Genomic DNA, 15,739 nt, shown 5'->3' with positions numbered 1-15,739 from the left:
CAAAGGTACCTGAACACATGTTCAAGCGTACACACACACACACACACACACACACACACACACAAATAAGTAAAGCTTAAAATAAGAATCTCAATATAATAAAATTACTATAAAGCAAGAACTAAGGTGTGTACATTACTTAGCCTTTCTAAATTTTTATGAAACTTTTCTTATAGTAACAGTTCATTTGTAGATAGGAAATTAGGTTTAATCTATATTGGTAGGGGCTAAAAAGAATATTCTTAAGAATTTGAGGATCTAGAGAGAGGGCTCAGCTGTTAAGAACATGTGTGGCTCTTGCAGAGGACCTGGGTTGGTCCCATATGGGGCTCACAATCATCTTATGATCCCAGTGCCAGGTGACTCAACAGGCACACAAGCAAAACATTCATACACATAAGGTAAAGTAAATACATCTAAAAACAAAGTTAAATGGATTTGCTATCTCTTGTATTTTTTTTAAAAAGTAATCCAGTCCAGTATCTTACATTACTCCCTACAGTAGCAGCTTCTGCTGCTATCACTTGTTAAAACACGCAAACCTCACCTTACTGTACATGTTGTCAGGTCATCTTCTCCTTATATTTGCCTTTCCATGGGCTCAAGGCTGTGTTGCTAGAACTGTATTTTTCCTCAGTACCTCATCTGCCCTGTACCCCCATACCCCACCATTGATCCCATCAGGCTCCTCCTGCCATTCCATTGTGGTCACTCACTATTGCATACTTGTCCCTCAGGCGGGCTGCCACTTGGCCTCCATACTAGGCATACTGGTCCCAGGTTCCCTTTCCCTGCCTTTTGTCACCATTGCCTAGAATCTTTCCCTTTGCACCTCAAACTTAACACTTCTCACTCAGTCTTAAGCACTGTTTGACTGCTTTTTCCTTCTGGATTTTTCTTCTGAATCACTGTAGCCCCATCATCTAATTAATGATGAAGTGTGTGCAGACAACATGGGCCCAGTAGAGTTTTGGTACCAGCTCTGGCTCATGTATGGCCTCAAAACTGTCACTTTGCCAGTCTGGAATCTAAGTTCCTTTGTAAAAGTGACATTGAACTAGCTGATGAATTCTGGCTGTAATGCTTTGTACATTTATAAATCTGTGGTTCAAACACACCCTATTTCCTATATGTTACTGTGGTGGTGTTCTCCTTTTGATTTATTTTTTGCATTTGATTAAAAACATTACTTTAAAATTGTTCTTTTCCCCCTTCTCCTTTAATTGTATCATTGAAATGTGTCCCTTTTCATCTTTCCCTTTGGAATTTTAATGAAATCCTCCCTTTACATTCATAGTTTTCCTGTGGAGGTAGCCAGTTATTTTTGTGTTTTACCTTGATTTTCTACTTTATTTTTTAAGATTTATTTATTTATTATGTATACAGTGTTCTGTCTGCCTGAATGTATCCCTGCAGGCCAGAAGAGGGCATCAGACCTCATTACAGATGGTTGTGAGCAACCATATGGTTGCTGGGAATTGAACTCAGGACCTCTGGAAGAGCAGGCAGTGCTCTTAACCCCTGAGCCATCTCTCCAGTCCTGATTTTCTACTTTTTAAAAGTCTGTACTTTTGGGGAGTAGAAAGAATATGTGATAGGTAGGGTTTTAGTTGGGGGGGTGGTAGGGGAGGAGGGGAGGGAGAGGGAACTGGGATTGACATGTAAAACAATCTTGTTTCTAATTCAAATTTTAAAAAATGCCTGTACTTTTATGTTCTCACTGATTAAAATTCATGTGTCTTAATTTTAGAATCTTTCCCCCATTTCCCCCTTATTTAAGGGAGGTTTGGGTAGACTCTTGACCACCTAGAACATAATTCTAATGCCTTGTCTCTCTGAAAAGAAACACTAAAAAAGTACCAGAAATGGAAAGTGACACCACAGCAAGTCAATATATACTTTTATCATATGGTTTAATATTTTTTTGAATGTGCACACTAGTAAGCCATTCTGACCTCGCATTGAGTGGCTACTCCTCAGAGGACTAAGTTTTGCTCTATATAGAATGCTCATGCTTCCGAGCACATGAGGGCATCTTTTTAGATGCTGCCCAATGAGTTTATGGTGGGTCGTTGTTCAACTTTTCCTGTATTGTAGCTGTGTTTCTGAGATAGTGTTGAAAACCCTCCTCGTGTGTTACAGGTGCTGAAATTTAGTGCCTACTTCCAAGAAGATGTTCCTATATCAACCGAGGAGCACTATCGAATCCGCCACGTGAACATCTACTACTATCTAGAGGATGACAGCATGTCTATCATAGAGCCGGTGGTAGAGAACTCTGGCATCCCACAAGGCAAGCTAGTCAAACGCCAGCGGCTAGCCAAGAATGACGTGGGAGACCATTACCACTGGAAAGACCTCAATCTGGCAATCAACATCACAATTTATGGCAAAACTTTCCGAATTGTTGACTGTGACCGATTCACACAGGTAGAGTGTATTCTTTGTGGGCTGGGACTCCACACAGCATTCTAGATGGTGGGATATATTTCATCACTTCTTTCGTTAGTTGATGGGGAAAGACACTGGCGAGTGTGGGGAGGGGTGGGGGTTACTAAACAGGTGAGTATTTGTGTAAGTGTGCATTCTTTACTACAGAGTATAAACATTAGGAAACCAATGCCAACTTTGTTTTGGAATTTTTTTAAAAAGTAATTATATACTCATTTTAGAAAGTTTGGGAACATATTCCACCCTAACCTGGCCCTGGTATACTTTTCCCTATAAGCAAAAGTGAAACACATGTTTTGTGAAACCATGCTTGGGTACCAGATGCTTGTCTTAAAACAACACCAGAATTTTGCTCCCAGGCAACTAACTTGATTGATAAAAATTTGTATTTAAGATGCCTAGTTATCTTACCATGATGCTTTCCAACTAATATAACACACACACACACACACACACACACACACACACACACACACACACACATATATATATATAATAAAGAATACCTCGGGTAGTTATCAGCTATTGTCTGCACTGTAGAGTTGGAGATAGTATCTCTAAGACAGGTAAAATCTGTCAACAAGTCATTTGTTTCATCACACTTATTTTCAGACCATTAGTTTACAACATTTAAAACCTTCTGAAGGATGTTAACATTAATTGTGAAACTTTAGGAATTTTTAGAAAGTCAAGGAATTGAATTAAATTCCCCAGAGAAGATGCCTCTCGATCCTTACACTGAACTCCGCAAAGAACCTGTTCGTAAATACATCACCCCATCAGACTTTGACCAACTGAAGCAGTTTCTCACCTTTGACAAACAAGTAAGTGACGTAATGGAGTAGGTTTACTCCTGTTTGAGTGTGAATATGTGTTTGTTGGAAAGATGTTTTAAAATTTTTGTTACATTTTATTAATTAGTGGATGCATAAATGTATGTTGTACATGCCACAGCCTACTGGAGAAGGCCAGACAGCAATTTCTGGGCACTGGTTTTCTCCTTCTGTTATGTGCGTCCTGGGAATCGAGCTCAGGTTGCCAGGCTTGGCAGCAAGTTCCTTTTCATGATGGGCCATCTAGCAGGCCCTCAGCTTTGTGATTAGAGAAATACAGGAAACTGTGGCTTTGTCTTAGGAGTCCCTCCAGATGTTCACATGGTAAAGCAAGTTCTGAGCCACATACATTTGCTTCTCTCTTTCCATTTCCAATTCCTCATTTCTTCTCCCCCACCTGAGTTGGGGTCACTATTACTGTGATAAAGCACCACTGCCAAAAGCAAGTTGGTAAGGAAAGGGATTTATTTGGCTCACACTTCCACATCAGTGCTCATCATTGAAGGAAGACAGGACAGGAACTAAACAGGTCAGGAACCTGGAGGCAGGAGCTGACACAGAGGTCAGGGAGGAGTGCTCCTTGTGGCCTGCTCAGCCTTCTTTTTTATAGAACCCAGGACCAAGGGAAACACTATGCACAATATGCTGGCTCGTCCAGAATCAATCACTAATTAAGAAAATGCCCTTCAGCCTTGCCTATATCCTGATCTTTTGGAGACATTTTCTCAATTGAGGTTCCCTCCTTTCTGATGACTCTAGCTTGTGTCAAGTTGACATCAAAACCAGCTGGCACACTGTCCCCAAATGAGTTCATCTCACAGAATCCTCCGGGCAGGCTTAGGTGAATTTTGGGGTGGAGGTTTAATGCTGTTGCATATTTTTTTTTCTGATACTGGATAGCTATGAAAATAAAGTAGTTAATTAAAATGGTCATGGTCATTGATTTCCCAGGAACCCCGTCTCAAATGCATCCCCGCTGAATACTGCAATAGTGTTAGACAACAGAATATTCTGAGCATTCTCTGATTTGCCCAGCTTTGCAGCCCCACCCCCTGTGAGCTACAGTGGAGTAGTAGATCAGAATCTTCATGGGCCAATAAAGTGGGAAAATGAAATAACAGAGGTTACTCTGAAAATTTTCTCTTAATTTTCTGAAAACTTAACTTCCTTTTCTTCAGAAAGTTCCACCCAGTGTCAGCATAGACTAAGGACTGAGATTTTGTTTAGTTTATTTTTGGCTTGTTTTATTGAGATGGGGTCTCACTATACAGCTCTGTCTGCCTCAGAGCTTGCCATGCTTCAAAATAACAGAAATTCTGTGAATTCTGCCTCCAGTTTCTAAGATTAAGGGTTTACACCACACCAGACTTGTAGACTTGTGTGTGTGTGTGTGTGTGTGTGTGTGTGTGTGTGTGTGTGTGTGTGTGTGTGTTTTGAGACAAGGTCTCACTAAATAGCCCAGGCTGGCTTCAAACTAGCTATGTATCCCAGGCTGGACTTGAATTCATGTTCCTCCTGCCTCTGCATCCCATGTACTGAGATTACAGGCCTGCACCTCCACACCTGGCTTTCTGCTCTTTAAATTGGAAGATTGTGCCAACCCTATTACTAGTGGATGTGTTTTGATGGTACCAAAGGAAAGATAGATTCATTAATGAGAATTTTTTCCACTTTAGTTCTGTTACACACAATTCACCGTGTATCTTTGTTACTGTGCACAAATTACTTTTAGTGGCAATACTCCCCCTGAATAAAAATTCTTTTTATTCAGCTCCTCTTTCTCAGACTAATATTTGGGGCCAAAGTAAGCTCTCCTGTCTCGGCACAAACGTAGAAGTCTTGTGCTATCCTTTTTGGCTGTTAGTGTATAGTGCATGATTTTGGATATGTTCCTGTCCTCCGTGTTATTTTGATTTAATGTGTGAGAATGTTTCAGCAACTGTTCATCACTGTCTGATAGACATATGTCATAGCGAAGTTAAGGCTCCGGTTTAGAATCTTAAGTCATTATTTTGGACCCCTCAAAGGTTCTTAGGTTCTATGCCATCTGGGATGACACGGATAGCTTGTTTGGGGAATGCCGACACTACATCATTCACTACTACCTCATGGATGACACAGTGGAGATTCGAGAGGTCCATGAACGGAACAACGGAAGAGATCCGTTCCCACTCCTCATGAACCGACAGCGCATGCCCAAGGTTTTGGTGGAGAATGCAAGTAAGTGCACGCTCTGTTACTTGGGAGGTTTCGGGGTACTAGGGAGTTAGTAGTCATTGTAGTCACTCTTTTGTACATGGTTCTGTCTGGGTTTTCTTAGGTCTTTAACAATTTTTTTTTCTGCAACTTTCCTCTATAATTTGCCTCTTAGACCAGGCATGCCTCCTGGACACTCTAGTAAAGGTAACTTAACATATAAAAGCAAAACAAACATGCAACAGGTGGTTCATTTAAAGAAGGGTACAGCAAGGCTTCTTCTTCTTCTTCTTCTTCTTCTTCTTCTTTTTGTTTTTTTGTTTTGTTTTGTTTTTTGAGACAGGGTTTCTCTGCAGCTTTGGAGGCTGTCCTGGAACTAGCTCTTGTAGACCAGGCTGGTCTCGAACTCACAGAGATCCGCCAGCCTCTGCCTCCTGAGTGCTGTAGCAAGGCTTCTTAACTGACCCCATTTAGTGTTAGCTTTGCTTGTTTGTCTTGGTGGTACTGGGGAGTAAACCTGGGGTCTTGTGCATGCCAGCAAAGCATTTTTGGCACTCCATTACATTCCCTGCCCTCTGTGTTTTTTGTTTGTTTGGTATTTGGTTTTGGGGATTTTTTTGTTTGTTTGTTTGTTTGATTTTTGATTTTTGAGACAGGGCCTCACTAAACTTCCCTAGCTGGTCTTCTGAACTTCACCTTACTCTACAGTCCAGCCTGGCCTGGGTCTTTCACTCCTGCCTCGGCCTCTCAAGTAACTGGGACTGCAGGCCTATATATACCTCAATGCTCATGGAACACTAATCCTACAATGTACCTCATTGTATGTGTTCTAGCTTTTGAATCTTAGCTCAACTACTGAGATGGTTCAGCAGTTAAGAGAACTAGTTGCTCTTTCAGAGGACTTGGGTTCAATTCCCAGCACCCAGAATGGCAATTCACAATCATCTGTAATGCCAGTTACAAAATATTGATGGGAATGAAAATACAGCCATTATGAAAAATAGATAGCCAGAATTTCCCTCAGTCCTCTGTGTGTGTGTGTTAAAGAAAGTGAAATCAGTATGTAGAAGAAGTATCTTTAATGTATATTTAATGTAATATAAATACAATTCATGGTGTCTAAGAAATTGAAACAACCTAAGTGCCCATCAACTAATGCACGCACAAAGAACATGTGGTATGTACATGCACAATGAGATACTAGTCATTCATAAAAAGAACAAAACCCTGACATGTGCCATCATGGATAGAAGATGGGAGATCATTTTGTTGAGTGACATAAACCATGCACAGAAAGATAAGTACCACATGCTCTCACCTGTGCATAGAGTATAAAGTTGACCTTGCTGGGGCTCAGTGGCACACACTTGTATTTAGAGTACTTGGGAGGCTGAGGCATGGGACTCACCAATTCAAGGGTAACCTTGGCTTCATAGTGAGGCCCTTGCCTTAAAACAAAAAGAAAATAACATTGATCTGATCCAAGTTGGGTGTCAAATGGTGATTATCAGAAGGTGGAAAGAATATTGAAGAGGGAGGGGCTGGATAGGGGGCTCAGTCTGAAATGAATCTGCTGTACAAGCATTAGAACCCAAGTTTGGATCCTGAGCATAAAGCCTGGTGGGTGCAACAGCTTACCCCATTGTATCCCCAGGGCTGGGGCATGGTAGCAGAAAAGAGGCCGATTCCTAGAACTCATTGGCCGGACCGTCTAATCAATCAAGGAAGACATCTGATATTGACCCCTAGCCTCCAAATGGGTAGTGCACACACATGAATGTGTACCTATAAGCATGCATGCAAATATCCACACCTACATACCACACACGCACCACACACACACACACCACATACACACCACATACACCACACACACACACACACACACACACACACACACACACACACACACACACATACACACAGAACAGAGAAGTTGCAGAGAGATGAGAGATGAGAAGAACTTGTTTAGTGCTACGGCACAGCAGCATGACGTAGACAAGTCCATACTGTATATTTCAAAACGCTATGACAGCCTACCTGGCCATGCTTGTGCTAGCCCACAGGGGGCTAAGGCAGGATAATTGCTACAAGTTCAGGGGAAGCCTGTGCTACATAACAAGGCCCTGTCTCAAACAGGACAAAACAAGGAGAAAAATCGACAAACAAAACATTTTGACTATTTTTACCATAGAGTAATAAAACATCAACACATTTTACCCTGATTTAATCATTGTACAATATATACATGTATCAAAACATCACATGGTACCCTATTAATACATACATTTTTATGTTTTATGGATCCATTGGAAAACTGAAAGAGCTGCTAAATGAGCATTTAATTATCACACTTCAGAAACCCCATCTTTTTTTCTAATTTTCCATCTCAGTAATTACCATCAGGAGAGTCCTGCCCTGCTTCTGCCTCCATGCATTCCAGCTTTGTGTCAATGGTTATGTAGTGTGGTACTCCACTTTGTGTTGTTCACAAAGGCCTTGCTGCATTAAATCCATCTGAAATAAATGGACCCTTAGTTCTCGCAACACACGGATAAAACTAGACTTATTTCCAAAATTCGAGATTCATTCAGTATTTGAAGGTGATTCCTATGTGAGTGGATTATTGTAATTATTAATTGTTTTTGCCCCTACCTCATGTGTATGACCATGTCATGCTCTCCTGATAGCCATGGTGACTGTGGGTGTGAGAGTGTATGTGTGGAGAAGAACCCATTATCTATGTTTTTATTTACTGTCTATCTAAACAAACATATTTTCTCCTCAAAGGTAGGAGTCGTTTTTGCACAATTAATTGTGTAGTTACAGTAGTTAGCAGTGCATTCTGTACACCAGTAACCCTAATTGTGTGATGCCTGGAAAACTGAGTGGTGAGTTTGAACCAAGTAACTTAGATCCCTTTCAGAGCCAACTCTCTTTTATGTCTTATATAACCAAGTATTAATTCTTTGCATCTTGGAGGCTTTTGATGATCGTGCAGCTGAATGTAAAAGAGAGATTTTATGAAAAATATCTGGCATATTATTTGTGTATTTTGTGAAGGATTGAATATACAACCTTCTATTCCTTTGACATATCAGCAGGTAATCAACCCTTAACCAAAGCTAGCTGTCGAGAATACCCAGTTCTTGTGTTAAGCTGTCTTCCCATGTACTTTTCATCATCCCTCTAACCCCGTCTCCAATTAGAGAACTTCCCTCAGTGTGTGCTAGAAATCTCTGATCAAGAGGTGCTGGAGTGGTACACTGCCAAGGACTTCATTGTGGGGAAGCCACTCACTATTCTTGGGAGGACCTTCTTCATTTATGACTGTGATTCGTTCACCCGGCAGTTCTACAGCGACAAGTTTGGAATGCCTAATTTGCCACGCATTGATGTGAGCAAGCAAGAGCCACCTCCTGTAAAACAGGTAATGGAACAGAAGTCCCAAGTGTGGTAAGAAAACGATGTAGAAACTGAGGGAAAGAACCCAATAAAAATGGATGACTCCTATGTGATAGATAGAGGCTAACAAAAGGGGGAATACAAAGAGCCCATCACCATATGAAAACACCCACATTCTAGTTATAATAAAAAAAATAGAGTGACAATAATGAGGTTTTATAGTCTGCTCACTTTTAAAGATGTTTCAATACTCAGTGTTTGTTTGTCTCTTTGAAAATGCAGATTTCATACACCGTTGATAGAAAAGCCAGGCAGAATCACCTTTTTGAAGTGCTATTTATGGTCATTTTAATTCTTTAGAATGTTGTTTATCTTTGGGCTACCAAATATGCTTGAAGGACTATAAAAGAAATCCATGTTTTATGCAGGTTGAAGAACGAGGTTGACAAAATACATCTACCCACACTAATAGAAAATAGTAAGACTCATAAAAGATAAAGTAAAGCCTATGCATATTAACGTAGAAAATGCCCACAGAATATTTTAGGTGAATAAGTATCTACATTTCTGTGCATAACCTCTGTTTATAAAGGCTGAGAAACAGCTGTTCGAAACAGCTGCCATATCGTTTGTGGACACTGTCTCTCTCTGTGGGCATGGGAATGCAGAGCAAGGGGATGACCACAGAACTTCCTTCTCTTAGTCCTTATGTGGCTCTAACTTTTATTTTCATAGGAAAGACGTACCACTTTTGAAATTTGTTTTAATTTTTCCCATTTTAAATGATGTTCAAATGCATACAGCATACTATGTTAACTACATTAAAGTATCTAGTTCAATGGTATTAAACCAAAGTATATTTGTAGATCCAAGTGGTTTCCCTACTTCAAGTCAATTACTGTCCCATATCATGAAGGATTTTTTTGTCTTGTTTTTTAACTGTAGCTGTCAAATCTGGGATATTGCACATGGTAGACAAGTTCCCTATTACATAGCAATATCTCTAGCTCTCTTAAATGACAAAGCAGAGAAATTAATAATATTATAACCTCAAATCATAAGAATACTTATGTGTAATTAGTTTGTAATGTCTCTCAGTTAACCTCTGTGTGTTCACTGTTATGGAACCATTCAAGGATTGTCTAGTGTCCTGTCACTTTGCTTAACTTGGAAGAAGTACCTGAAACACTGCTTGCCAGGCAGGTGCAGTAGTAACTGACTCTCCCAGGTTTTGTTCACAGAGAAATATCTCAGTTTGTCCCTGCTTCCTTTTTTTCTCATTCAAAAGCATTTTATTGAACTTATTGGAGGCTATAATGCTAAGGATGGTGGGGGAAATAATGGCCATAGAAGACTGATCGCAGCTGCATAATGAGAATATTGTATGCTCAAACCAGTTCTTTCTTCAAAGTTAATGTTCAAAAATGCTTCTCTCATCTGAATCAATGAAAATATATTATTTTCAAATAATTCCAAAACCTTTGAACAGACATGTTCTGTGTCTCTAATGAGTCACTTGAGTCCTGGCTTTCATTTCTCAGAGGCCAGCCGTAATCTCTCATCATTCATTCCCAGGCTTCCAGGTCATAGACACAGGGTTCATGGCAATGTCGACATCTCCTACTCACGAAGTAGACCTGTTGTGGCTCTCCTACATGCCTTGGTGTTTCCAAGAGCTCAGAACAATGTTGGGCAAATCTGTCTGGCAGTACATCACCATTGCCATCATAGACTTCATCAGGGGCAGGGAACATCTCCAGAGTCAGATGTCTCAGTTTGGCAGTGTGCTGCAGCAGCTTCTTAAGGCTTGATGGAGATTGGAAGTTCTTAACAAAATTCTCCTCAACCAGCCTGGAACAATGGCTCAGGGCAGGGAGGAGGACACCTACTTGGAAGTCCATGAGCATACAGTCCATCAATTTTAACGTTTGCAGAGTAGCTGTCAGTCTCTCTAGCAGTCTTCCTAAAAGTGGATGCCTTATAAAGCTAACACCACTCAGGTCCAGATGTCTGAGCTGATGGACGCTTGAACACTGGGACAGATACCTCATGTCTGCTTCTGACAGCATGCAGCGAGTGATTGCAAGGGTCTCTAAGGGACTCTCCAAAGACCTGAGCACTTGGTCCAGTCTTTCTTTCAGGAAGAAGACATTATTCAAATAGAGATTCTGGAGCTTTTTGAGTTGGGAGAACTGGGAAATGATCTCTGTAAAACACCATTCTTTAAATCTCTTGGTTCCTAATCCATTTCAAAGGCGTGAAGACTTCATTGATGAGGAGTTTCTGAGGTTTTTCATCTGGCCCAGGCCAGGGGCAAACATTGCAAGTGTTCTCAGGTCCCAGTGTGCATTCACTTCCAACTCCAGTATAGAGCTTGGCTCAAAGCCCTCCAGCAGCTTTAGCGGCTTATAGACAGGGATGGCCCTAGACTCCAGCTTTTCACAGACCACCTGCAGCTCATCTTTTCTCTGCTTCGCCCACTAGTGGAAATACTTTAGGTTTTTACAGAGATGACTGGACTTGAGGGAAAGGTTCATCATCACAGTCACAACCTGGTTTCCCTGTTGTAGGAGATGACCCACCACTGGTTGGGTCTCACTAACGAGATCTGTAGAGTAGACACCAACTTCTATTCTAGCCCACACCTTCCAAAAGTTATGTTGAGCATCCCGAAGATCAAGCACTTCTAGTTTGCAACTCCTAGGTCTATCCTTTTGCTTAATCAGCAAATCAAGACCACCCATCACAGCCTTCAAGGTCTCCAGGTCAGGGGTCTTCATCAGGGCTCACACAGGAAGGGCCAGGCTGCCACCATCACTGTCAGGATACTTGTTTGTTTGCCATCGAAAGCGACTTTGAATAGTGGTAGGAAGAGTTCCATGGGCAGGTTCTTCAGAGCAGAGATAACCAGGGCTTCATCTTTTAATAGACTTCTTATTGCCAGCTGCTGGAGTGTGGGGTGGGGAACTCATCCTGACCTTCATATACTCCGGTGCGCAGGCTCAGGCTAAAAGGGCTGATGCACACATGACCTCTTCACCAAACCTCAAACTGCTGTCTCTCTTTCTTGCCTAGAGAATGAATGCCTGTCTTCAGTGCGGCTGTGGAAGAATGTCTGATGCTCTGTCCCTCCTTTCCGAAGGACAGCTTTGCTAATTACAAAGTTCGCTGTTGTTGTGCTTTATTTCCTTTTACAATTTGGATGTATACTGCTTTATGGTCTCCAAAGTTACTAGGGAGATATCTGCTAATAATCCTATGGTGTGTGACCAGTCAAATCTCCCCTGCTTTCAAGATTCTGTTTCTCATTGGAACATTTGGTTATTGTGTGTATGACAATGTGAGTTCTTGGACTCATCTACAGGCTCTTTGTGTATTTTTATTGACGTCTTTCATCTGGTTGAAGAAATGTAAAGTATTATTTCTTCAGACACACTCTTTCCGAATTTCTCTTTCTCCTCTTTCTATGAGACATAATGCTTATGTTGGTTCCTAAGAGCACCCCATGGATGCTCTAAACTCTAGTTGGTTTTTCTCCAGTCTTTTCTCTTTATAGTCCTCAGAGTTAGTAGTTTGCATTAGCCTAACTTCAGGAATTTCCTTCCTTCCTTCCTTCCTTCCTTCCTTCCTTCCTTCCTTCCTTCCTTCCTTCCTTCCATCTTCCCCCCTTTGTTCCCTTCCTCTCCCCTCTCAGGGTGCTATCCTTGAACTAGCTATGTAGCCAAGGCTATCCTAGAACTCCTGATTCTCCTATCCTTAGCTCTAAGTGATGGAATTACAGACAGGCACAGCCACACCTTCTGGGATCATTCATTCTGTTTACTCAAATCTGTCTTTGAATCCTAAAAGTGAAATTTCATTTTAATTTTCAGCTCTATAATTTAATTTCTTTAATTTACATTTATAATTTATTTTGTGAATGAGCTCACAGCATGCAAATGGAGGTAAGGGGACACTTTGATGGGAATCGTTTCTCTCTTAGTAGTCTGTGGGTTGTGGAGATTGAACTCAGGTTGTCAGTGAGCACTTTTACTTACTGGGCCATCTCACTGATGCTTTTTTAAATTTAATTTTGGTTTTATTTTAGGTTTTCTATGTCTTGATTGATATTTCACTTCTTTATACTTAATTTTCTTGAAGTTTTCCCCATCTCCCTTTAATTTTTTGAACATTAAACAATTGTATCTGTGTGTGTGTGTGTGTGTGTGTGTGTGTGTGTGTGTGTGTGTGTGTGTGTGATGGTATGTATGTGGTGGTCAGGGGAGAACTTTAGGGAGCTGTTTCTCTCCTTCCACTGTGAATTTCAGGGTTCAAGTCCAGGTTGTGAGGCTTCTGTGGCAAGTGTTCCCCCCTACCTCCCTCACCACCACCACCATCACCACAACCAGTGTGGGCTGACCCTGTTAGAGCATTTCTTAAAATAGTTGTCTTAAAGCCTTTGTCAAGCATACCCTCTCTGGGATGATCTCTGTCATCTAGTTTTTTTTTTTTTTTTTCATCCTGTGACTTGTTGAGAATGGGGTGTTTATTTTTGAGACAAGGTCTAATATTGTAACCCAGGTGGGCTATGAATTTGCAGCCTTCGGAAGTTGCTTTTGAGTAAGAATTACTGAGCTGACTTTGAAGGAGACACTCACAGTCACCTCTTGTGTAATGTTGATACCGATAGCCTCACTTCTTTTATTCCTTTGTCTCCAGGAGTTACCTCCATACAATGGCTATGGACTCATTGAAGACTCTGCTCAGAATTGTTTTGCTCTCATCCCCAAAGCTCCCAAAAAAGATATCATTAAAATGTTGGTGAATGACAACAAGGTGCTCCGCTATCTGGCTGCACTGGTGAGGCAAATTTTACACATTAAGACTTTTTCTTCTGTCTTGGTACATTGGACAGTTGTTCATTTTGTCTATAGGGTATAGAGTTATGGTGTCAGAGTCCAGCAAACACTGTATATGGTAACCAGCCTTCAGAAATGTTAGGTAGTACTGAGTATATTGCTTCTGAACCAAGACCCAGCTCAATTCCTGACTCCCCATGAGCCACTCCTAGATCCATAATCTAGCCTTCTATTCTCAAAATTTGTGTTCATTTTGTCTCTACTAAGTAATTATAAATTTCTATAACATATTCTAATCATTTGTGTATTGACAGACCCTTCTAGAGTTTATTTTCTGAAGAATAGAAACTATATCTTACCAAATTTTAGTACTAGTTATGATATCTACATGGATATATTTTATATTAATTTATAAAAGGTAGGATAATTCTAGATTAAGAGAGGTTGACTTTTGAAATTTTTACATTATTTTATGTGTATGAGTGTTTTGCCTATATGTATGTTTGTGTACTATAGAGGGCAAAGAGCCTAGTGTACACAGTTAAGCCTTGGAGAAGGCAGGAAAGGGAGGAGATGTTTAACCTGTTCTGGAATTCTGGGAATGGGTGGTTTACAACCTGGTGATCCCTTGCTGTCTGATGAGCCAGGCTCCACACATATCCCCCAGAATTTATGTTTACTTATCCCAGACCCTTTTCCCCTAAAATGCTGGGCATTACTTGTAGGCCATCAAACTCATCCTTGTGAGAGAAGTCATTTGTACTTTACAACAGCCTAAGTGACTTCTGTGTTATCTTAGGGCCAGACATTATGTTCACCTCAGTCATTCTCCCTACACCTTTATCTTGAGCATTGTTGCTAAGTCCACAGAACCCATCTTATAGACAAAGCCATCGGTACTTTGTAAAGAACTTCAATGTAAACATATCTTAAGATTTTCTGTACTCACTGGATTAAGTTAATTGTTATCAGAAAACCTTTTCCAAAATCGTGCTTTGCTTAAACATGGCTAAAATAAATGAACTCGAAGTTTTGGCCCAGAGGTAGTACCTAAGTCAGTCTGAACAGAGATTCAATCTTAACTGTTCATGGACCATTTCTCTGCTGTTCAGAAGGCCTACGGGGACCCCCAACAATACACCACCCATGTGCTTGGTGCCCAAGAGGCCAGAAGAGAGTGTCAGGTCCTGTGAGTTACAGATGGTTGTGAAGGTTGTAAGCTACCATGTGGGTACTGGGAATTCAACCCAGCTCCTCTGGAAGAACAGCCAGTGCTGTGAACTATTGAGCCATCTCTCCAGCTCTCTAGACACTGCCTTTGATATGTAGCAAGTGATTTAAAAGCATGAAGTTTAAAAACAGATGTAAGTTCAAAATTTTAAACTTTTTAAAACTCAGGCTTTGAAAAAAATCTGTTTATTATATTTATGTTTAAGGAGATTAAGTACAAGATTGAGGATTTCAACAAAGAATGAAAAACAATCACCCCCCTCCACCCGCAAAAAAAAAAAAAAAAACTATTTTAAGTTTTGAACTGTATTTCAAGGATGAAACTGAAAAATATGTTCCAAAAAAGACTTGTTAAAATCAATCCATTACCTTTTAAAACAAACTTTTTAAGAACTGGAGAGTAAAAAGGGAATTTTTGTAATCTTATAAAATCCGTCTACGAACTCTACTGTAAACAGCATACAGAGTGATGGAATGTTGGAAAAAAATCTCAGCATACTCTCTGCAACCAGGAACAAGGGAGGCAACTCACCTCATGCTCAGCCTCATTCAGGAGTTTCTAGCTAGAGCAGCATGAGGGAGAAGGAAACAAAAATAACCCCCGGGTAGCTAATACTGTAGCCATGCGTGGACTCTATGGGCCTTAGGAGTAGAGAAGGCACCCACTGTGCACCACTGAGCCCTGTAGTGGCAGAAGGCCTGTCCCATACCTCCCAGATTTGAATACTTGGGTCCCAGTTTTGGGCACTGTAAGGGGAGGCTGTGGAGAAGTGGCTTTGCTGGAGG

At 40.8% G+C, this 15,739-nt stretch overlaps 1 protein-coding gene and 1 pseudogene across 1 annotated transcript in view; one reads left to right on the top strand and one right to left on the bottom strand.

The window, feature by feature from the left end:
* Positions 1-15,739, top strand: part of Efhc1 (EF-hand domain containing 1) — a 41,971-nt gene that overhangs the window by 8,793 nt on the left and 17,439 nt on the right. The window contains exons 3-7 of the mRNA XM_027392788.2: positions 2,143-2,430; positions 3,126-3,275; positions 5,312-5,504; positions 8,690-8,910; positions 13,584-13,724. Of these exons, the coding sequence (XP_027248589.1) occupies positions 2,143-2,430; positions 3,126-3,275; positions 5,312-5,504; positions 8,690-8,910; positions 13,584-13,724 (993 nt within the window). The remainder of the gene's footprint in view (positions 1-2,142; positions 2,431-3,125; positions 3,276-5,311; positions 5,505-8,689; positions 8,911-13,583; positions 13,725-15,739) is intronic.
* On the bottom strand, positions 10,451-12,695 carry LOC118239630 (annotated as a pseudogene).

The sequence above is a fragment of the Cricetulus griseus genome, assembly GCF_003668045.3.
Source record: "Cricetulus griseus strain 17A/GY chromosome 1 unlocalized genomic scaffold, alternate assembly CriGri-PICRH-1.0 chr1_1, whole genome shotgun sequence".
Classification (NCBI taxonomy): Eukaryota; Metazoa; Chordata; class Mammalia; order Rodentia; family Cricetidae; genus Cricetulus; species Cricetulus griseus.
This window is presented reverse-complemented; position numbering and strand designations above follow the sequence as displayed.